The sequence below is a fragment of the Nuphar pumila genome, chromosome 1 (assembly GCF_984573655.1).
Source record: "Nuphar pumila chromosome 1, dmNupPumi1.hap1.1, whole genome shotgun sequence".
NCBI lineage: Eukaryota > Viridiplantae > Streptophyta > Magnoliopsida > Nymphaeales > Nymphaeaceae > Nuphar > Nuphar pumila.
The window spans coordinates 168,222,667-168,246,944 of NC_143249.1; the positions used below are offsets into that span (position 1 = coordinate 168,222,667).

A 24,278-nucleotide genomic window follows, 5' to 3' on the forward strand; every position below is an offset into this window, starting at 1 on the left:
ATGTCTATAAGAATATAAAAACAACTGCAAATAGCTATAGAGGTTTGCTTGAATAATTGAATTTGATATCTATACAAGCACTTTGACTAATTCATGACTTGAATTAGAGGATTTGGTCACCATGAGTTCAGTCTGCTACTACCTAAGGTTCCTAAAATGGCCAATCATATATGCTAGCTTGTTTTAAAAGTTTTAATTCCCTCTCTAACAAATCCATAAATGTAAAACAGGGATATATGTGCATATTGAAAGTTTACAAAATGCCCAATATCAACATAAATAAGCAATTTTCTCATGTATAAAACTATGCAGGAAATATATTAATGGCACAACTATAACAATGCTTGTTCACATAACAAATGGATGATGAAACCTAAATGTGACTTCCCATAGGCATCCAGAACTCAAAAAACTATAATTTGGAACTCAAAAAACAAATTTCAAACATCACAAAACTCGCCCGAGTCAGACTGAGTCAAGCTGAGTCAGGCCGAGTCAAGCCGAGTCAGCCCGAGTCAAGCCCGAGTTTTGGCAAACCGAGTTTGCCTTGCTGGGTTGACTCGCTGGAGGGGCGAGCCGAGTCAGCCGAGTCAACGAGTTGACTCGGCGAGTTTTAAAACACTGGTATCATCTATACATCACCTACCCATAAAATGGGTCAGTTTCACGAAAAACTGGTAGGTACACATATATGACGATATAGAATATAATTAAGCAAAATAATTTAATATGTCCAGTAGACAGACAATTAAATAACACTTTAATTTCAACAGAGTCATGGAGCAAACTATCATGAGCACAATGCTAAAATTATTACAAGCATTTCACCGGCACAAGTAGGCTAACTATTACAAACGAAGAACTGCATAAGCAATTTAACTAACAAAATACCGTGCTACATCAACCACACTCACAATTCCATAAGTATTGAAACCAGTTGCATGCTATAACCTTCATACGTGCATAACTCAACAAATTGTGTGATTAGATTTAAATTATATTTCGATATTAACTGGCCAAGTGGGTACGCACAAGACACGACTCTAGAAACAACCTAGACTGATCCGGGGGTTTATTATGCTATGTATTTTATGATAACCCGGATAGCTGACTGAGTCCGCACCTAAGGGGACTGTCGGTGACCAAGAGAGAAATCCCCAAAGCAGCATAAACAATGGATGCATCCTGAACATGAAGAGCTACCACCTAGGATAATTATGGTAGTCCTCTTCCCCTAACTCCGATGACTAGGGAAGCTGAGTCTTTTGCTCGTAACTGCCATTAATGGCTTGTCTATCGAAGTTTTTGTACCTTCCCGTCCTCTCTTCTGACAGGAGTCAGCGGTTCGAATGAGTACATCAGGGTTAGTTAACTGAAGACCCATTCTACATACTCTGGTCTTTCGACCCAACTCGAGCATCTTGCCGATGAAGGCGGAATCATCACCTATTTAGGTGATTACTGTATTTTGTTATTTGCACTCATCGAGGTTGCCACAACCTACTCATCCAATCATCGCAACGTAAGAAGACATACTTGTCAAAAAGTACGGTCATACTTGTCAAAAGTACGACTACGATGAAAGGAAAATGGTTTCACAAAAGAAGCCCCAACAAATATTATCTGCAAAAGAAGTAATATAATAAAGTTTGACAAGATAAGTCTTGAATTCATTTCAAGAATAATTTACATATTTCATGATACAAGGTCGTCTCAGATCTCTCGTCCGATCAACAAAGTACTTAACATATTGTGCATGTCTAAAAGTACGCTATACTGAAAAAGGGAGGTGCGTAGGCTTCTCAAAAGGAACCCCCAACACACAACTTCATAACGATCCAAAGAATTAGGAGTGCTTATTTGACACAATTCATCCTTAAAAGCCACAATGCCACATCGAGTCATTCACATAAGGCACATCACTATCAATCTTGCATCCAAAAATTTATCTTAGTATCGACATGATTCGCACGCCACGCGACACTAGGTTTGATAAATGAAAAATGGGTCCTTCAACAGAGCCCCACTCACTCGTAGGCTCATGCCCCTGATCGGGGTTATTCGAATTGGGTCGCAACTCGAATCGGGGTTATAAAACATTTCTCCCAAGTGTGTGGACTTGGGAGGGCCCAAACGTGACTTCGCAATCTTGCGAGACTTAAAACTTAACTTTGCAAAAGCTGTGCAATTTGAAGCGCATTGGGTTCGCAGAAGGAAACCCTCTTTAAAAGAACTATAGCGCACAAACACAACTTCCATTATTTTGAAAACAAGCAAAACAAGATATGCACGAGAATGTATTTAGGTAGGTACATACTTACAATGAATAGGAGCCTACGCACATTATACCATAATGGCAAAGCACAAAGCAACTCTTGATTTGCGAAGCCGCACATCGAAAAGCACATAAATAATGCACAAAGTAGTAAACCGTACCTCGAAAAACTAAAAACTATAGGCAATACACAAAGTACGAGATTGTACCATAGCCAAATATACAGGCCAGCAAATAAGGTCATAGGTAATACACGAGGTACAAAATCGTACATCGCCCAAAGGAACATACAAGCAAGTATATATGCAAGCAATTAAGGGCATAAATATTGCAAAAAGTATGAAACCACACCTCAACCACATAAACAAATACGCAAATTAATACTCGAAGAGTCAAACCGTACCTCGACTCATAAATATGCAGACAAGAAAATACGCAACGCAGAAGCAATATAAATCTAAGTACATCTAGCATGGACATCTTAATTATTTCAACTTAATTAGGTTCATCTATTGCCCCTTGTGCGACTTTATCCTACTTCGGATAGTTGTGAGGTTGCGATAGTCTCTGAGCATAGGTAAGCACAAGCTCGAGCCACAGAGGGCAAGCAGGATCCACAGTTCAACCTGCGATGCTTAGAACGTTAGTAATATGCCATAATACAAATGAGAAGCGGGTCCGGTAAGACCTGCAATAATACTGAACCCCAAATATGAGCTCCCTGCAGAAGAGGGACAGAGGCAACAAGGCAAGGAAGGGAGCAGAGATTGTTAGAAAGTGAGTTGGAATACATTGGGTTCAATAATGAACCCATACTTATGCACGTGAAGTGCAAATATACCCATTAAAGGGAAACAACACAAGCACATAATGTGCTAACTCATAAAACCCATAAAAAGGGAAAAATATGACATAAAGTCATAAGTTGCATATCATTGAAGAAACAATGGACAAGGGGTAAAAACCCCATTACAATGGAGCATAAGCTCCCTCAAGAATACAAAATACAAAAGGGAAATCCCCTATTTATAAGCATGAAAAGGGACCACCTTGGGGGCTCCCAAAGGGGACGTTGGAGAGCCCCCAACGGTCACATTTGTGACCGTTGGGGGCTCCCAACGTCACTTTTGGGAGGCCCTCAATGTGGTACGAAATCCAAAAATATAAAAACAAAAAATAAAAATAAAACAAAAAGTACAATGCATATTCCAATAGGAATATGCGTAAAATGCTAATTTACAAGAATACCCTTGAGGGTATTTTAGGAAGATAAAATATATATATTTATATATATATATATAAATAGAGATATGTATACATATATATATATATATATAAATATATATATGTACATTTAAGGATCAATATATTTTAACACCCCCCCTCAATCTTTGCGGGGAAACGAAAAGATTGAACAAAGGGCAAGACTCCAAGAGGCTCCGGCAAGGATGCAATGGAACTTGAAAAAGGCCTTCCTCCTATTGTCTTCAAATTTCCCGAACTATCCAGGGTACTTCTCTTTGTCCTATCTCCAAGATCCTGTGAAATAACAACAAAAAAACAAGTAAAACAAATCTTTGTACTTTTATTCAAATGGAACATTTCTAACTAGCACAGGTTAGAAGAGATGCAAATTATGCAAAAATGACACCAAAGTTTCAAAATCATATATCATGTTTAAAACAAAATGAGCGGAAGCAAATTATGCAGAAATAAATTGCAAGAATGCATAATGCATTCATAAGGTCCAACGTTGGACAAATATAACCCCATAATGGGGAATAACAAAATGGTCCACTAAGGGACACCACAATAAGCCTACGAAGAGGCATGATATACATAAACATTATTGAATGAGGGCCCAAAAAGGCCATAAAGAGCATATGCATATACTTATCATGAAATGAATTAATACTCAAAGAACTCATTAATGAACATGCTTCAAACATGTAATGAAGTGCCAAACAAGAGAAACAAAGTCTCCAAGCATACTTTAGGCAAAATAAACCTAAGAGTTCACAAGGTTTTAAAATCATTTATGAAAGACATACTTAATACACATTTTGCATATAAGGGTGGCACAAACCATAAGCACTTAATATATAGATTAAATGCTAAGAAATCAACTTGATATGCATATCAAAAATATGATTTGCTTAAAAAACACAAGTCATGAATGAAATTTTGCAAATTTCAACAATAGTTTATCCATTACAAATATCTTCCTCATTAGTCCTCCAAAACCCATAAATCAAGTGTATAAGCTACTAGATCAAGAATATAAAGCCATTAAAGGCCAAAGACACACACAAAGGTGTGTAAAAGAACCTCTTGTCTACATATAATAATACTTGAAATAAGTGCATCTACGACAAGAACAAAAGAATACATGCCAACATGGACTAAAAAGTATCTCTTGTCTACGTAAAAAATACACTTAAAACCAAGTATGTTCAGCTACTAGAATAAGAGTAATAAGCCAACCATGGGCTAAAACATAATACATCTCTTGTCTATATAAGATGACACTTGAAATGAGTGAAATAAGCCAACCATGGGCATACATCTAAGCGACTAGAACAAGAACACAAACGCCAACATGGACTAAGATCACACACGATGGTGTGAATCAACGTGTCTTGTCTACATATAAGATCACTCAAGACAAGTGTGTTCAGCTACTAGACCAAGAGAGCAAAAGCCAACAAAGGGCTAAAAACACACGAAGGTGTAATAAAATTTTTGTCTACATATGATGACACTTAGATAATGGGCATAAAAGGAAAAGACTTTTGAGGCAATAAACTTGTAATGAAAATAAATCTCGAATGAAACAATATTTCTTTTTTAAAAAAAAGAATACTCATAATAACATTTTGGAATAAATGCAAGTAAAACATATCTTCAACAAGATACTACAACCGATAAAATAATATTCTTTAGAACAAATGTGTGAACATACACACCAAGAACACATGTACACAACGAGCACAACATACGGAATCACAAATGTGCAAATGCACTCATAAGATTCATAAACAAATAAAAGGTTGGGCTATAATCCCAAAACATCTTGATTTTAAATGTACCTTAAAACATTTAAGGTTTCAAATACCATATGTCCATCACATTTACATAGAAGCATCCATAATATCAATGGCACAAGAGAAAAAATGAGTGACACACTCATAATTAGAGATCAAATAACAAATCATTTTAGAGTCCCAAGGTGCCCATAACTCACCTCAACAACCATCTATAATATGGAAGGTGGACAATCTAAAAATGATACAACACGAGGTGCCCATAACTCACCTCGACAAACATCTCTAATATAACAATACTAAGGCCAAATAAATGATGCATTAAATAACATGTGATGGACAAACATAAATGCCACAAAAGGGCAATAAACACATAAGGAATCATTTTCCAAATAAAAGTTTTTACAAAGAGGACCAATTAACAAATTGAATCAAAGGTCTAATATAATCCATCAAAACAATTTTGCATAAACACGAATTATGCTTAATCTTCAAAAGAAGTCTTGTACACCAAAAAAACTTACTATGCAACATAACATGAAATATTAAGCAACATCATGTGTATGAACCGATTTGGAACAAACAAGCCTTAACTATGAAAGACATAAGGTGCAATTAAACGGTGAAGTTGGTGAAGTTCAAAAATAACAAACTTAGGCCAATATAGGCATTCTAAAAGATGGTGAAGTTCGAAAAACTTATGAAATCTACTATTGCAACTTAAAAATGATAAACAATCATGAAATCTTCATAAAAGAGTATATACTCACAAGAAGATTATAAGGACCGAAAGGCTCCTTAAGGAGAGTTTGAACAAAAAAAAAACATATACAACTCCCAAAGAAGGAGAAAACTCCATTAAAGTGGAAGAAATCCCAACAAAATAGATTCATTAACAAAACCTTATGATAAATAAGATTGTACTATGGCTTAAATAAAAAGTAAACATTTATTGAGGAAAAATTTAACACTCTTAAGTTTTATCAAAAAACATGACTTAATAGATTATTACCTACTCCTAATGAAATAAGTACACAATAAACATTAGTGAAGACCATAACTTTTGTAATGAAATATGCGGAAAAGCAAAAGAGTGCATTAAGCACTTACAATATTCACTAATGAACAAACAAAAGGGCAAACACCAAAACCCACAAGAGACAATCACAACATAAGAATATAAATGTCTCTTATTGAAAAGAGAGAGAACTCTCTAAATGTTGAAAACATCCTTAAGAGAGTAAAGATGGAAAGAAAATCACCATATTCCATAAGACCATTTTAAAACTTAATTCAACCGGTATTATAAAAAAAAACTTTCTTAATTAAATGTTGCTCATATAAAACGGACACATAATATGGAATTTTTCATATATGCCAAACATTTTTCAAAAAACTACATTTCACAAGCATTTTAATCTTAACATACCTTTCTTTAAAGACTAAACATTCATATAAAGGTATTTTCATAAACAAGCTTAGGTTTAAAATGTAAATTCAAAGTTCCAACGGTCATAAATTTTTACCGACCCATTAAAGCAAGTTTTAAGCAATCATATATCTAATTTTTCGCCAAACAAGTTATCATTTAAAGTTTTTCAAAGAAAAACATACGAAAACGATTCAATGGAGTAGCAAGTAACTCAAAAAAGAAATAATGACAAAAAGCACACATAAAGAAAAGAACATATTACATTCTTCATACAATACTCAAAGAAATAGAATGCATACCGAATAACTATAAGAAAGACAATAGAGAGAAACGAATACTTCACCATTTTTCTTTAACAAATTCTTGAATACCACGCTTCCCGATGCACCAAAGAGCAACTCGATCTCAACCTTGCTCTGATACCATGTTAGAAAGTGAGTTGGAATACATTGGGTTCAATAATGAACCCATACTTATGCACGTGAAATGCAAATATACCCATTAAAGGGAAACAACACAAGCACATAATGTGCTAACTCATAAAACCCATAAAAAGGGAAAAATATGACATAAAGTCATAAGTTGCATATCATTGAAGAAACAATGGACAAGGGGTAAAAACCCCATTACAATGGAGCATAAGCTCCCTCAAGAATACAAAATACAAAGGGGAAATCCCCTATTTATAAGCATGAAAAGGGACCACCTTGGGGGCTCCCAAAGGGGACGTTGGAGAGCCCCCAACGGTCACATTTGTGACCGTTGGGGGCTCCCAACGTCACTTTTGGGAGGCCCCCAATGTGGTACGAAATCCAAAAATATAAAAACAAAAAATAAAAATAAAACAAAAAGTACAATGCATATTCCAATAGGAATATGCGTAAAATGCTAATTTACAAGAATACCCTTGAGGGTATTTTAGGAAGATAAAATATATATATTTATATATATATATATAAATAGAGATATGTATACATATATATATATATGTATACGTATCTTTATATATATATAAATATATATATGTACATTTAAGGATCAACATATTTTAACAGAGACCCCCTGCCGAACCTGCCACACTCCCTGTCAAAACATAAATCAGGACAGGGGGCGCAACCCCCTGATGGAAACAAGATAGACAGGGGCTCTGCCCTTGTCGGCAGCAAGGACAAAGTGGGGGCGAAGCCCCTTGTCGGAAAACAAACGAGATGCAGGGGGCTTCGCTCCCTGCTAAAAAACAGGAAGAAGGCAGTTGCCCCCCCTCGAAACCAAAGGAGGCAGGGGCTTTGCCCTCTGCCGGGAAAAACAAAAGAAGCAAGGGGGGAGCACTCCCCCTGCCAGCAAAACACAAGAGGCAGGGGAGGTGCGACCCCTTGTCGGGAAGCAACAAGAGGCAGGGGGCTTTGGCCACCTGCCGAGGAGCAACAGAGGGCAGGGGGAGCTTCTCCCCCCGTCAGGAAACAACAAGAAAGCAGGGGGGCCTTGCCCCTTGCCGGAAACCGGATGGGGGCAGGGGGTAGATCCGCCTGCTGAAGGACCATAGGAGGCAGAACCCCCTGTTGAAAAACAACAAAAGGCAGGGGCTTTGTCCCCTGCCGAAAAATCTACTAGAGGAAAGGGTGAAGAAGAGGAAGACAACAAGGAGGAGAGGTGATCAACACCTCCCTCTTAGCAAACCCAGAGCCACCCACGATGGTGGCTCCGGTCCACTGTCATCAAACGGAAGAAGGGGGGAAAAAGGAGGCAGGAGATCACCGACCTCCTGTCGACGTCTCCTGCGAGAAAAAAAAAGAGGGGAGAGAGAGTTACCTGAGGGGAGTTGCCAGCGTCGGGGTTCTGACAAGGCGTAGCCGGCGTCGAGGCTGCTTCGATGTTGGGTGGTGTCGGCCCAACATGAGAGAAAAGGGGGAATACTGACGAGGCTGTCGCCGGCGGCAGTCGTCGATGGTCGAGAAGGGAAGAAGGGGGAAACGAGGGATCACAGATCGAAAGGTCGGGGGGGGGGGGGGGGTAGCAGGGGGAGAGGCAGAGAGGTACAGGGGAAGCCACCGACGTCGAGCTTCGGCAGACAGACGAGGGAAGAGGGAGCGAGGGGGAGGAGGAGGAGAGAAGGGAGGTGCTCCCCCCTCCCCTCCTGCCATGCTCTTAAAGAGCTCGGGGGGGGGGGGAGCGATCTTCGAGGAAACCCTCAAGGGGTTTCCCTTATCCTGCCAAGGGGGTGGAGCGGCACGGGCGAGATGCGGCACACAGGGGAGAGGGTTTTCTCAAAACCCTTTCTTCTGCGTCGTTTTTTTTAAAACCCTAACAAGAATCGACCCGGGTCGGGTTTGGACCCGATCCGGGTCCGATATGTATATATATAACATTGGTTTTACATAAAGAGTGGGAGAGGAGGTGCCCCCCCCCCCCCCATTTTTCTCCAGCTCTCTCTCTAAGAGAGAGTTTCCAAGAGGTGGAACTCTCCTACCAAATGTTGACTTTTCCACATTTGGTAGTTTTTCAACTTTTTAAAGCTTTAAAAACTCTATTTAAGTAAGTATGAGGGCTCTCTTAAGGAGTCCAACTCAGCCCTAATCCAAAATTCAGAATTAATATTATTTAATTAATTATTAAATATTAATTAATTAAAATTATCTGAAAATTTCCAAAAATTACCAAATTAATCCAAGAGGCTCCCTAACTTTATTTAACCCCAAAATAAAGCTTGATATTCAATTTAAAGATAGAAAAACATTAGGCTTAGATTTGGATCCAAATCCAAACCCATACCCAAAACAAAATTGAAGTCAGACCTGAATCAAATCCAGATTGACGTAGGACCCAAATAGAACCCAAATCCATAAAAATTCGGATCATAGGCCTAAGATCCAATCCGATCCAACTCCGGACCCAAATTGACAAACTGCTCAATTTTTAGAAAAACGCGATTTTCAGGCCCACCGGAACTCGAATATAGAGAAGTAAAATATCATTGTGCTCAGAATTTCGAGACGCATTCAACGATATATTACACGAGTACCAAATTTCGAAATTTGCCCCAAAATAACCTGATTTTTGCTTGAATTTAAAGGTTGAAATTAAAACTCTTTCTCACGCTTCGTTTGACTCACCTTGACCTTGTAGATGAGACCTAGGTCAAGCCCAAACTCAAAGACTTTAGTCTAAAAATCGAGCCTCAAACAATTTTTCTCCCAGACTTGGCCAAATTTCATAAAAAAAAAATCAAATTTAACTAAGTATGAAAATACGAGATGTTACAATTAAACAAGGAGCAACACATGCTCAAGTCTCCCACGACCTGCGAAGATCCACTTTTGATCATTAATGCATCCATATGCAAAAATTATAAATAACATGCAACTTATGCATTCATTTCACATGCTTTTTCAATGCACATTCATACATGTCAATTAAAGATGTGCATGAACAACAATATTCATATGCATGTGTTCACACAATCATGTCAAATACATGCTTTCATTCGTGAATCATCTCAATTAAAACATGTGAATACTCATGCAATTATGTATATGTAAAACATATCAATTTCATGTATGCACATGCACATGAAAGCAACCATGCGTCAATACTTTGATTCAACATAGTATATCAAGTTTAAGCATGTGAATATTTCATTCATTTGCATACAAATAGCACATTCTGGAAATTTATATGCATAACTGAATTCAAATCATGCTTCACGATATCCCAATAAACATGAACTAACAAATATGATTATGTAGTAAATCTGCATTTTACTTAGTAAAAAATCTGGACATGCTATGACAATTAAGAATAGCATTCACTTTTTAAAATTTTTAACAAAATTTTTCTTGTAGACAAATGACTCAGCCGACTGCTGGGTCTGGTATGCTGTCAAACTCACCCAGCCGACTCAGTTAGCTGGGTCAAGTCCTCTGCCCAGCCGGCTGGGGTTGACCAGGCCAACACAGCTCAGCCGACAGCTGGGGCCTCAATTGCTGAACAAAAAAAAGAAATTTCTATTTAAACAGATATTTTTCCTATTTTTTTTTAAGACCATGCCCAACCGACAAATGGCTGGGCCTATATAGGATGGCCACAGCCTGGCAGGCCAGCCAAACTTGATTCGGCTGGGCTGCCAGATGGCCCAAAACCATAAATGTATATACCTAGTTGACTGGCAGTCGGCTGGGGTTTTGAAATCCCTGCCAACACCCTACACAGGGCGGACCTGTGCAGGTGTACCCGGGCCTGACTCGGCTGGTCTGCCAGTCAGCCCGGCAAAGGCATAATTTTTTGTTTGTTGAAACAACACCTGTCCACCAGAGCAGGATTCGGCTGGGCCTGGTAAGGTAATACACAATGCATTCATATACAATTTTATGATCAGATATGCATGGATAGGCAGATTCAAACTCAAGTAAGCATGTATATATGCATATTTACGTTCAAGAATATATGCATGTTCAGATTTGCAATTAACATGCTTATGCAAATTTTCAGTTAGGTATGTATGTACAAACAAATTCAGTTACAGGAAATACATGCATATGCTTGTCTCTTTTTTTTTTTTCGAAATCATGTAGACTGGTCTGCACCAATCCAGCCGAGTGGCTCGACTGGGCCTGGCAAAGCCAAGCCTGCCCAGCCAAGTCACTCGGTTGGGCTGCCCAGCTGCAGCACGCCCTGATACAAAACATATATATATATATATATATTTTAAATCTTTGTCAAATGTACATGAACATATTAAAAATAAAATTCAGGTACTCATATGCCTACACAGTCAAACTCAATCATGCATGTACTAAACAGATTTATCATCAAGAAACATCTGCTTTTTACATTCAAGAATTCACATAGATGGAAAAGAGCAAACTTTACATGGAACATGCATTAATATATGTTGTTCAAACATGAGCATTAATCAAGAACAAAATTTCTGTTTTATCAAACAATAAGCATGCAAAATTTTTTTTTATTGCATGTAGATCGCATCATGTTTATTTTCTTTTTCAAACCTTAGAACACTAGATCTGGACCAGATCTGCGCATGTTAAATACATGGCAAATCGGTTCAGCTCCATAGATTTACAACACAGTAAAAATATATATATACATATATAAAAATACACACACACACACACACATATATATATATGTATAGATTTCGAAAAAGGTGAACATCAATCTCAACTATAAATCTAGAGTAAATATTCAGATTCTCTTTTCTCATGTTTTTTTTTTTGCTAAAATCTTGCATGGAATACAAATCAATGCTCTTTTTCTCATTCGATTCAAGAAAAAGACCCGTACCTTATACATAGATCAACAAGAAGCTAAGGATGGATGGGTAGAAAACACCGAATGGCTGGAGATGAATGGATCTCCAAGCTTGTTCTTCTACTTCTTCCTGCTTCCTCTTTCCCTCTCTTTCTTTCTCTTTCCTTCTACTTTTTTTTTTTGACTTTTTTATAGAGGAATAGGCCCTTATCCTTCCAGCCCCTTCTAATGTGGACCGGAGAGAGGACTTCCCCTTTTGGGACTCTGACTCTAACCTTCTTAAAATTTTAAAACTCCTTTTTTTGTTGACTTTTCAAAGTTTCTATTTTTTTAAAAGTCTTTCTCAAACCTTCTTAAGCTTTCTAAAGACCATTAAGGATTCTACTAAAGAGTCCTAATTAGTTTCTAAAAATAAAAATTCAGAATTAATTAAAATTAATTAATTAATTATTAGTAATTAAATATCTGGAAACTTTCAGAGGGTACCTTGTCCCTCTGGGAGTCTTTTTAACTCTAAATTAACTTCAATTTAAATATAAAAAGTGAATTTAAAGCTAGATTTTCGTTCGGCATGTGTTTTTGATTTTTTTTCGGATCCAAGATCCAAATCCATATCCAAACACTAAATGGGTCCTGGGCTGGATCAATTCCATATTAATATGGGTCTTGGATAGAGTCCAGATCCATATTAATTCAGATCAAATACATTGGATCCAATCCGATCCAAATCTGGACTCAGCCCGTCGAGGCGATCCTTTTTTGAAAAAATGCGATTTTCGGGCCAACCGTAGCTTGAATTCAGAAAAGTAAAATATTTTTATGCTCAGAATTTCGAGACGCATCCAACGATATATAACTCAAATTTCGCTTCTAAATTTCGCTCGAAAATAACCTGAATTTTGCTTGAATTTAAGGGTTGAAAATAAAACTTTTTATCACGTTTCGAGTAGCTCATCTCGACCTTGTCGATGAGACCTGGGCCAAGCCCAGACTCAATTATCACATCCTAATATCGAGGGTTTTATCGATTTTTCTTCTATACTTAGCCAAATTTTCGAAAAATTTCAAAATGACTAAGTGTGAAAATACATGATATTACAACAAAAATCGCTGGCCTTAGGTGACATCAATCTATTTTTCAGATTTGATATATTTTTCAGATCTAATAAATCTGGTTCGGCCAGAAAGATGCGACCCAAAATACAATCGAGCTAAAATTTGTAAAAGAGATTTCAAATCCAAGATCTTAAAGAGAAAAGAAAAAGTCAAGAAATACGCAGATTTGATTTGAAGGGGAAGAAATAACTAGAAAATGAACATAAAGAGGGATTAGGGAATCAAGAAATATGCAGATATGATTTGAGAATCATGAACCAAGAGAAGAGATGCAGATTTGATAGAATAGGAAAGAAAAGAGAGGAAGGGAAAAGAATAGAAGACTCAATTGTTACATGGAGAAAGAAAGATCGAATCTTGGAGGTCACCAAGATTTTCTAGCACCACTCCGGATCATGGCTCTGATATTAGGTTATATTTAGGTTTTCTGAGGTTCCCGCAGAGAGAAAGAAGACAAGAGAAAGGTTTGGGCTAAACTCTCACGATTCCCAATATGGGAAAATTGTGCCTAATTGTGACTATTTATATTCACTTTACACTAAAATACCCTTATTAACACAAAATACAAGAAGGCTAATAAAGGGTATTTTAGGAACACAATATATAATGAAATACAATAGGGAACTAGGAGACGTGAACAATGATGTCGTGAATAGTGACGTGAGTGATATGGATTTGGATCTGACCACCTCAATCCTCATGCTCTAATACACAAAAGGTATGAGCACCACTTTCACGAACTTTGAGAAGATCAACGAGCATAACAAACAAGTTAGCCTTCAAGAGAGCACAACTTGATCACACGTACACTTGAGATGATTCACGAAGAAGAAAGCAAGCTTGTGTTGCAACCACCAACACGAGCATGAGAGAGACACGATTTCACGAGCCGGCGAACTTTCTTCAATCTCAAAGAGCACCTTGCTTTGATACCATGTAAGGAAGTATGATCCTCCAGTTACAAACCAAAATGTCTACCAATAAATCAAATAGACAAGCACAAAAGTGTCACCAAGGACACACTCACAAACACCCACATAGGGGTTCTCCACAACAAAGAATATATAAAATATATTTTATTAATCACAAAAATGTAAAGAAATGCATTACAAATAATGAGGGGGTTTACCCCTACATATACACAAGAGGTAATCTCAATAAAGCTATTGGAAACAGTCCAACAACTACAAATAGAGCTGTTGGAACAGTCCAACAGATCTATTCACTAGTCAACTCTATGTTGACTAGTCGAAAAGGAACCTAACTAAAAGAAAAAAGAAGAAAGAAGAAAGAAAAAGGGGGAAAATAGTTATAAATAGTTACAACATATTTGCATATATAATATATTATGTACACACATGCATATATAGTATATACGTATACGAATATGTATGCATACTCAAGTATGTATACATATATATATACATGTATATGTATATTGTATATATACATTTTAACAATATTCTCGCCATTCTTGTGACTCATATTGCTAATCTTTTTTAAAAGATTTATGTTTCAGCCTGGTTGATATGTAAAGCATTACATTGTAAATTGGGTCAGCTAACCTGGGTTTCTGGGTTGAACTGATAAAAAAAAGGTTGATCCAATTTTAATAACATAAATTTTATCTGTTATGATATGCTTCCATTACAAATTATATATATTTCTATGGTGCATTTTGTTTTAAAATATCTCTAGAGCATATATGAAACATTTCATATCTCACTTCACGTTATATCCTGTCTGTCTACTTCTTTGTGTAATCACTAGTCCAATCCTTGTTTAAAATGCTGTGTTTCTGAGAGTGTTTTGACTTGGAATATCACCAATAAGTTGCTAGCGATTTCTTTCTATTTTGTAATAATGATGAAAAGGTAGTTTTTTGGAAAAAGATCCCTTAACATCCGAAGATAATAAAGGTATGTTTCAACATTGGATTCTATAGTTGGGTACGTTCTATAAATTCAAAAATAGAGAACAAAGTTAAATATATTGCAAAAACTAGCTACCTATGTGACATGCACAGAGATGCAGCCACAGCCATGATATGGACAGACATGCAAATATGTGAGTTTTTGAAAATTGTGACATAAGGATATGTAGTTTTAAGTGTTTGATTTATTAATATTTATATGAATTGTTATTTAATAAATTTATACATAAAATATATTTACTATATATAAGCTTTAAATTTCTGAAGTATAAGTTGCAAGCTAACATCTAAAATAAAAAACTATTACAAGAATAATCATGAAAAATTAAAAATGTAAAAGAAATCCAGTGTTTGGCACATGTCAGTTATGTGTATGTGTTTTGTTTTTGTTTTTGTTTTCAAAAGTCAATATGAGTGCTTGTCAGGGAGATCAGGAATAGAGATTGTTTTCTTGTTAACATAACCTATAAAAGACCAGTTTGAAGACAATGATTTGCTTATGATCTTCATTGATTTAAATAAAAGCTTACGATAGAGTGCCAAACAACTAATTTAGTCAGTGAAGAAGAAAATCATCTCATATAAAAATATTAAATTCAAATGAAAATTTGTTTGCTACAGTATAACAAGTAACAACTATAAAGGCTATATGTAAAGAGTTAAATATGTTTCTAATTAAGTTAAGGTTGGGTTACACCAAGGATCCACTTTAAGCCGATGTTTATTGCTTGTAGAGATAGATAAAGTAACATTTGCTATCTTAATGAGGTCCCTTGGTGTATGTTGTTTACAAATAATATATTATTTGTTATTTAAGAACTTAAGATAGGGAAGGCACAAAAAAGAACTCTAGAGTGCTTTAAAGAAAAATAACGTGTTATTAGAATAAAAATAGAACATATGTAGTGCAAGTCTAGCGAGAAAAATATCATAACCAATATATAATACCTTCCAATACTACAAAGTTTCAATACTTATGCTCTATTATGCAAGATTATGGGATTTTCTCTCTCTCTCAAAAAAAACAAGATTGTGGGTTTGAGCAAGATGTCGATAGTATGAATTTTCCTTGCTAGATGAAGTGATGACAGGCAGTTGAGTGCTTTATGATATACGCTACATCGTAGTGACACGTGAAAATGAGATGACATGACACATGTGGACATGAAATCTGACACATGTTTTTTGCAGGAAATGCTTGCAACACGGTCCAAAATGTGTTGGACTTGGTCAACTTGTTTTTAATGAGTCTGGCCCATTTTTATCCAAGGAATGACCTTAAAAAAAAAGAAATCAGTTGTTGTTTTGAGGGGCTTTCTCAACTTTGAGTCTCTGATCCCCATTTCATCTTCAGCCTCAACCCTGCCTTCCCCATTCTTCGTCTCCTCTCCTTCCACCGTTGCACCAGCGACAACGAGGCTTCTTTGACCGGCGGAGACAGTCAGGGCGAGGGTCTCTCTCTTTCTGTGTGTGTGTAAACTGTTGGTTGTAAGGGGAGAAGAGTGATTGTTCATTGTCAGGTCATTAGCATCTAGGGTTTAATGGGTTTTGGGCAATTCAAAATTCTTTTTTAATGATGTGGATGGGAGGTTTTGGGCATTCCGAGATTTACCTGTTAAAGATGCTCTAGAGATATAGTTAATGAAACTTTGTATCTGATTATTAGGGTTTTTTACTATTTGATTTTGGGTCTTTTGATTCTATGCTAAAATGGGTTTTGTGGGGCTTGTTGATTTTTTTTATTTTATTTCACATTTTGTTAGTTGCTTATGCTTAATGAGTTTATGGTTATGCTTTTGATTTTATTTAACAATGTTATTTGACAATGATGATGGTAGAAACAAAGAAATTGAAGATTGGCGACACAAACTTCTTAGATTTTGAGTATTTAATAATTGACATGACCTATTGTGAACTATGTTCATGCAATAACCAATGGCTATTGACTAGTTAGTCCAAGTTGGTTCATGAATTATGAGAGGGTAACTTAGAAATTTTCAAGTATGTTAAATATATATACATGTGCCGCAGTTCTTTTGAATTTTTTTCAATTCTGTGTCGTGCACGTGAATCACGCATGCTTATGTACCCGTTATCTTTGTAACATAGGATCTGAACTCCTTTATGATTCAAAGGATGTTTCTATGAGATTGGTATGAGACTAACACTCCTATATGGTGCGAGTGTTGGACAACTAAGAAGTGGCATGAAAAGAAAGTGTATATGGTGCAAACGAATGCATAAATAACATAGAATAATCAAACTAGAATTCATATTGGTTTATCCTTTTGATGCTTTTATGGGGACTTATTTATTTGATATTCATAAATTAGAATATCTCTACGTCAGCAGTTCAGAGAATGTATTGTGTAGGGGATGACATTGGACTGGATCATGATTAACTTTCTGGTACTTATGTAACTTCAGGATACATTTGTCTAGCTCTTTGTTTTGGAAAGGGAAAATATCGGAGTTCCGACAATATGGAGAAACTATGAATTCTTCTTTCTTTGGTTTGTTTTGTTTTTTAAATGTGGAGAATTGCATTATATTCTTCTAGAATTCAGCTGGTTCTTGACACTTTGCTGGTATGTTACAGTTTCTATGAGTACCTGCTTAAAGTCTGGATACAGGGAAACAAAACTGAATCTGTAAAACATTATAGGTAAATGTATGTTCTTGTTGAATGTTTTCTATTTTGTCAAGTTGAAAGTTTAACATAAGCACAATATGTAACTCGGTAATGTTTGATGAAGACTTCCATTTTCTGGTAATGCCTCTCGCAAATCATGATCTATTGACCATGATCGTCTTGTTAACTAACTTATGCCTTTGACTATAGGCAGATGTGGGAGACTTCAATGAAAGGATTGCTGAGCTTGGTCAGGAAAACTACACCTTCAAATTTCTCATACATCTGTGAGAAAAATGGTGATTCACTATCAGATAAGGTAAGTGTATCGCTTGATATCCTTACGTTTAAGTAATTTTTACTTCCAGTTCTCTATATATTGTTAAAATAGGTTGTTACATACATACATACATACATACATACATACATACATACATACATACATACATACATACATACATACATACATACATACATACATACATACATACATACATACATACATACATACATACATACATACATACATACATGTGTGTGTGTGTGTGTGTGTGTGTGTGTGTGTGTGTGTGTGTGTGTGTTTCCATTATTGTAATAGGTAATGCCCATCAGGGGCATCTTTTGTCTTTTACCTATGTAATTAGGACTGTCCATTAGGGACAGTTTTGTCATTTTTCTGTTTTTTATATTTTTGATCTTTGTGTAGATCATTAGAGGCTCTATGGTCATTGGACCATAGAGCCATTGGGAGCAATCCAAACTGCTATATTTATAGAAGTTGGGAGAGCTCCCAACGACTCTATGGGAGCTCCCAATGGCCTTTGATGCTTGTATATAAAGGGACTCTTGTCCCCATTCTTTGTATTGCTTGTCTCAAGCAAGTTCAACTTAATGAGATTTATATTTTTTTACTTTTTGTGCTCTCTTATAGCTTGTTGAAGTTCTTGTTTGCACTTTGTTCTTGTGTAGTGCCTTAGTGTCTTTGTATTTTCCATTAAGTGGACTTGTATTTGTGCATGTGCACATTGGATCTTTGCTTTCCACTTGTTTTATTACATGATATCAGAGCGAAGGAACCTTGAAACGTGTTGCCCATGATTGATCAAGGGACCAAAAGCTCATGGTGGTTGTGAAGGACGTGTTCATGTTCAAGTGATCTTTCATCTCTCTCTCTCTCTCTCTCTCTCTCTCTCTCTCTCTCTCTCTCTTCTCCAACTAAAATTAAGCTCTCATTCAAGCTCAATGAGAGCAATTACATGATGTGGTCCTCCGCGATGGAGAACCATCTCAAAGGCAAAAAGCTATAGGAATAGTAATGGGCACCACTCTTGAATCTCAACTTATGCTAACCAAGGTTGAAAAGGAGGTGTTCAAAAGTCAATTGAAAGAGAAGAAAGAACCAAAGCCATTTATGACTACCAAATGAAAGTAGAAGATTGAGAGATCAATCATGCTAAGATCCTTGCTTGGTTAATGAATAGTGCTGGTCTTAAGATTTGTGCCAATATTGCCAAATTTAGAAAGACAAATAAAACATGGTAATTCATGAAAGGCATGTACACCCAAAGGGATCTTGCAAGACAATATTACTTGCAAGGCAAAATAAGAACTACAAAACAAGAAGATATGAGCATAATGGATTTTTTTAGTGTCTTATCCCTGCTATGGGATGAGTTAGCACTCTTGAAGCCAAAGTGGGTGGCTCCCGAAGATGTTGAACCAAGGCGTGAGCAATTGGAAAAAGAACATTGTTTCTAATTTTTGCATGGCCTTCATTTTGAGTATGAGCAAGTTAGGTCCTCTCTTCTCCATAGAATCACTCCTTTGCCTATAGAAAAGGTACTTGCTCAAATATGCCAAGAAGAAACTCGACTTAATGATAAGAGTGAGAGATGATGTTTTGGTCATGTCTCCACCCGACAACTATGTTAAGACTTATAAACTTCCCTACTTTGAAAAACAATACAACAATGGAGGCTCAAGAAGAGTTATTTGTCATTATTGTAATGAGTTGGGTCACATCAAACCAGTATGCCCCAAACTTAAAGGCAAGGTGGCTTCCGTAGAAGAATCCACATCCAAGAAGGGAGAAGAAGCAAGCAAAGATGGAGGAAATCTCGAGGACTCCATTAGTCAACTTACTATGCACTTCAACAAATCTTAAAGACTTCATCAACTTCGGGTGCTGCTATAACTCCGTCCTCTCCCCTAAGTATGTGTTCTTGATTCAGGTGCCTCTTTTTTTATGACACCTCATGAGAATGCCTTATCTTATATATGCACCAACTCAAAATTGTCTTATGTTCCTACCGTGGATGGATCCCCTTTGAAAAAATAAAATAACATTGAGACTTTAAAAAATTGTCAAATTTGTTGTGTTCCAAAAGTAAGGGCTGTTCCTAAATTAAATTTAAATATGTTTTCCGTTTTTCAATTTTTGGGCCATGGATGTGAAATCTCTTTCTCATCAAAGGGTTGCTCGGTGCATGATACCTGGTCCGAAAAGCAGATTGGGTAAGGCCATAGGAAGGGAGATCTCTACTTCATAGATTCCTTAATTCTTTCTTTAAAATCTTTTTGTAATTATTTCCAAGATAAAGATATTGAAACTTGGCATAAGAGACTTAGACATCCAAACTACTCTAAGATGTGCCTTTTATACTTAGGGGATTTTTTTTTAATGAAAAAGATATTATTTGTAAAGAATGTGTTTGGCAAAGTAAAATCCATTTCATTTCCTACTCTAAAAGATCTTTTGAATTAGTGTGTTTGGATGTTTGGGGGCCTCTCCGGTCATATCAAAAGGAGATACTCATATTATTTTACCTTTATTGATGATTTAACTAGATATGTATCGATCTACTTCCTAAATTTTAAATTGGATGTCTTTTCCTTCTTTAAGGAATTTCATATGGTAGTTAAAAATCAAATTCAAAGTGATATTTCCACACTTAGGTCTGGTTTTTAAAATTATTTGAAGCAAAATGACATTTGTCATAAAAAATCTTGTCCTAGATCACCTCAACAAAAATGGGTTAGCCGAGCGTAAATATAGACATTATGGAAATGGCTAGAACCCTTATCTCTAAAAATATTCCAAAATGTCTTTGGGCCGAGGCTGTTTTAACATCAACTTATTTAATAAATAGAATGCCATTTTCTTCTTTAAAAAATGTCTCCATACAAAAAATTATTCCAAATGACACCCCGATTTTAAAAGATTACATGTTTTTTAATGTAAATGCTTTGTTCTTTTATATAAAAGAGATAAATTATCCTCAAAAGCCATTGAATGTGTTTTCATTCTTTATGGAGAAAATAAAAAAAGGATATAGATGTTTTGATTACAAAAATAACAAACTTTATGTATCCAAAGATGTGACTTTTTTGGAAAATGAAAATGAATTTAATGAAGATAATAAAAAAGAGGAAGCAAACTATACTTTTATGTTTGATCTTCTACTTAGAGAAGATAATGCTATTTGTAATGATTCTTTGAATGATATGAGTGATGAACTAAGCAATTGTGAAGAATAAAGTAATATTTGTGATGATGAAAGATCACCTTTAAAAAATGATAATGTTAGTGAAGAACCCTCTAACGATATTCAAGTTTATACCCGGCGTGTTCAAAAGAATCCAAGTGCATTAGAAAAATATTCTTCCATAAAAGAAAACACCATTAGAAGATACACCCGTGTCTCTATCCCACCTAACAGATTTGTTTTTTATGATTCTTTATCGCCAAATTATAAAACATGTCTTATAGCATTACATTCCTATCATAAACCATCACATTATAATGAAGCTAAAAACTTGTCTCATTGGGTTGAAGTTATGAATGTTGAACTGAATGCCCTTAGGAAAGCCAAAACATGAGTAGTTACCTTATCCTTAGGAAAAAACTATAGGATGTAGATGTAGATGGGTTTTTAAGGTCAAAATCAAGAGCGATCGAACCTTATAAAGATATAAAGCTAGGTTAGTGGACAATGGATATTCCTAGGAATACAGGATTTACTATGAAGAAACTTTTGTGCCCATAGATAGGATGACTAGTGTTAAGGACACTCATAGTTGTAACCTCTATCCAAAAATGACCTATTTTTCAACTATATATATATATATATATATATATATATATATATATATATATATATATATATATATATATATATATATATATATATATATATATATATATATCTGTGTGTGTGTGTGTTTTCATTGTTACAATAGGTAATGCCTATCAAGGGCATTTTTATCTTTTTAGCTATGTAATTAGGACTGTCCATTAAGGACAGTTTTGCCTTTTTTCTGTTTTTTATATTTTTTGGTCTTTGTGTAGATCGTTAGGGGCTCTATGGTCATTGGACCATAGAGTCGTTGGGAGCAGTCCTAATGGCTATATTTATAGCTGTTGGGAGAGCTCCCAATGGCCCTTGATGCTTGTATATAAAGGGACTCTTGTCCCCATTCTTGTATTGCTTGTCTCAAGCAAGTTCAACTTAATGAGATTTATATTTTTTAACTTTTTGTGCTCTCTTACAGCTTGTTGAAGCTCTTGTTTGCACTTTGTGCTTGTGTAGTGCCTTGGTGCCTTTGTATTGTTCATTAAGTGGACTTGTATTTGTGCATGTGCACATTGGATCTTTGCTTTCCACATAGATATCCACGTCATCTGTTCTGATATTTTTCTTTTCTTCTAGATGGATGAATTAGCATGCTTTGCTCCAGGGATGCTGGCCTCAGGATCATTTGGTTATGATCCTGAAAATGCTGAGAAATTTATGTCACTCGCAAAAGAGGTATATTTTCCCCATTAATATTTTATTTTATTTTGGCAGCCAACATTTTCATTCCAGTGGTTAGATTAATTATCAGTTTCTTATTAAACTACATGTATCCACTTCCCTTGCTATTCTTTTAAGAATTTTAATTAATTTAACTAGCAATTCGCTGTTTTGCCTCCGTGATCTATTTGCATAAATGTTATTTCTCGTCTATGTATTCTGGCCACATATTTGCGTGCAGCTTGCTTGGACTTGTTACAACTTTTATCAGTCCACTCCCACAAAATTGGCTGGGGAAAATTACCACTTTTATGCAGGACAGGTTTGTTATTTCATTTCTTCGACTTTGGCAATTATTTTATGTGGTCATGTTCACATTGTTCCAAATCTCAAATTGCAGGACATGAGTGTTGGTACATCATGGAACATATTGCTGCCTGAGACTATTGAATCACTCATGTACCTCTGGCGTTTTACTGGAAACAAGACATATCAAGAATGGGGTTGGAATATTTTTCAAGCATTTGAAAAGAATTCCAGAGTCGACTCAGGCTATGTTGGACTTAGGGATGTAAGTGATCTCACCTGTCTGATTTTCATTCTAATCTGCATCAAATTTTTTTCCCCTTGTTGCGACATGCTTTGGCATACTTGAAGATGATCAGATTCATCAGAAACACCTTTCTTTAATTAAGATGAGCAAATAGTTTGCATTTTTCAAAACGTATGCTTAAGCACCCTATTATTGTGCCCCAACCATGGTATCTGGAAAATTGCACCTCTGCAAATTGTTTGAGGGTGACTTTTTCCTTTCTGAAAATTTGTATTAATGCTGCAAAAATCAATTAAATTTTGATCAGATCTCTTTCTTTGTGCTTTCGGTTGAACAGGTGAATACAGGAGTGAAGGACAATATGATGCAAAGCTTTTTCCTCGCGGAGACCCTTAAGTATCTTTATCTTCTCTTCTCACCACCCTCTGTTGTCTCCTTCGATGAGTGGGTATTCAACACGGAGGCCCACCCATTGAGAATTATGCCTCGCCTTAAACAGGAAGACTTGACCAGTGAAAAGGATGTAGGTTCGGATACAAAACCAAAATCTCCTTTGCAGTATTTGGGCAGGAAGGAGGGTCGATCAATAACCCACTAGGTGTTGCCTCCATCTAATTTCGTACTGTCTATTTTTCTCCTCCATTCTGTTGTAATGGCTAAGCCAGATTCTTCTTTAACAGCTTTGGGTCCTTAAACTGAAGGCTTTGGGCTATGATTCATGAATCCTCCATGGTGTGCATGCATGAAGGATTCAAGGGAGGGGAGGAAAGCCATGATATTTATTTGTACTAGAAATTGTAAAGGAAATTATTCTTAGTGGCAGGTTCAGTTTTGATATTTGCTCATCTGACTTTGCTAATAGAAATTTTCAGCCAATTTATCACCTGTATGTTTGATAGAGTAATATTCAGACAGTCTGCACGCTTCCAAGTTCTTTCTAGATTGAAGCGTAGCTAGCCTATTTTTTTACGGATCTCTCTCTCTCTCTCAATTCTGTGTTGGAACGTAAAGCCACGTCAAGATATTTTGAAGCTAATATCCAATCTCTTTTCTTTTCCGATACCAACCTAGAGGAATTCAGACTATCAAAGTGATCATCCTGTTTCACTGCATGAACAACAAAGCATTTTTTTATGCAGATTTATAATGGTTTCAATCAATGCTATTTGGAATCGAATTGAATTGGCCAATTCGAATTGATAGGCCCCAAATCTATGCTTCAGGCCGATCTGGGC

The 24,278-nt window shown here is 36.1% G+C and overlaps 1 protein-coding gene across 1 annotated transcript in view; it reads left to right on the top strand.

The window, feature by feature from the left end:
- Positions 1–23,886, top strand: part of LOC149851228 (mannosyl-oligosaccharide 1,2-alpha-mannosidase MNS1-like) — a 37,036-nt gene extending 13,150 nt beyond the window's left edge. Inside the window, exons 6-12 of the mRNA XM_090008029.1 lie at positions 16,420–16,533; positions 17,626–17,730; positions 17,908–18,016; positions 22,407–22,505; positions 22,732–22,812; positions 22,891–23,061; positions 23,381–23,886. Coding sequence (XP_089864155.1) covers positions 16,420–16,533; positions 17,626–17,730; positions 17,908–18,016; positions 22,407–22,505; positions 22,732–22,812; positions 22,891–23,061; positions 23,381–23,641 — 940 coding nt within the window. The 3' untranslated portion in view covers positions 23,642–23,886. The remainder of the gene's footprint in view (positions 1–16,419; positions 16,534–17,625; positions 17,731–17,907; positions 18,017–22,406; positions 22,506–22,731; positions 22,813–22,890; positions 23,062–23,380) is intronic.
- The last annotated feature ends 392 nt before the right edge of the window (positions 23,887–24,278 follow it).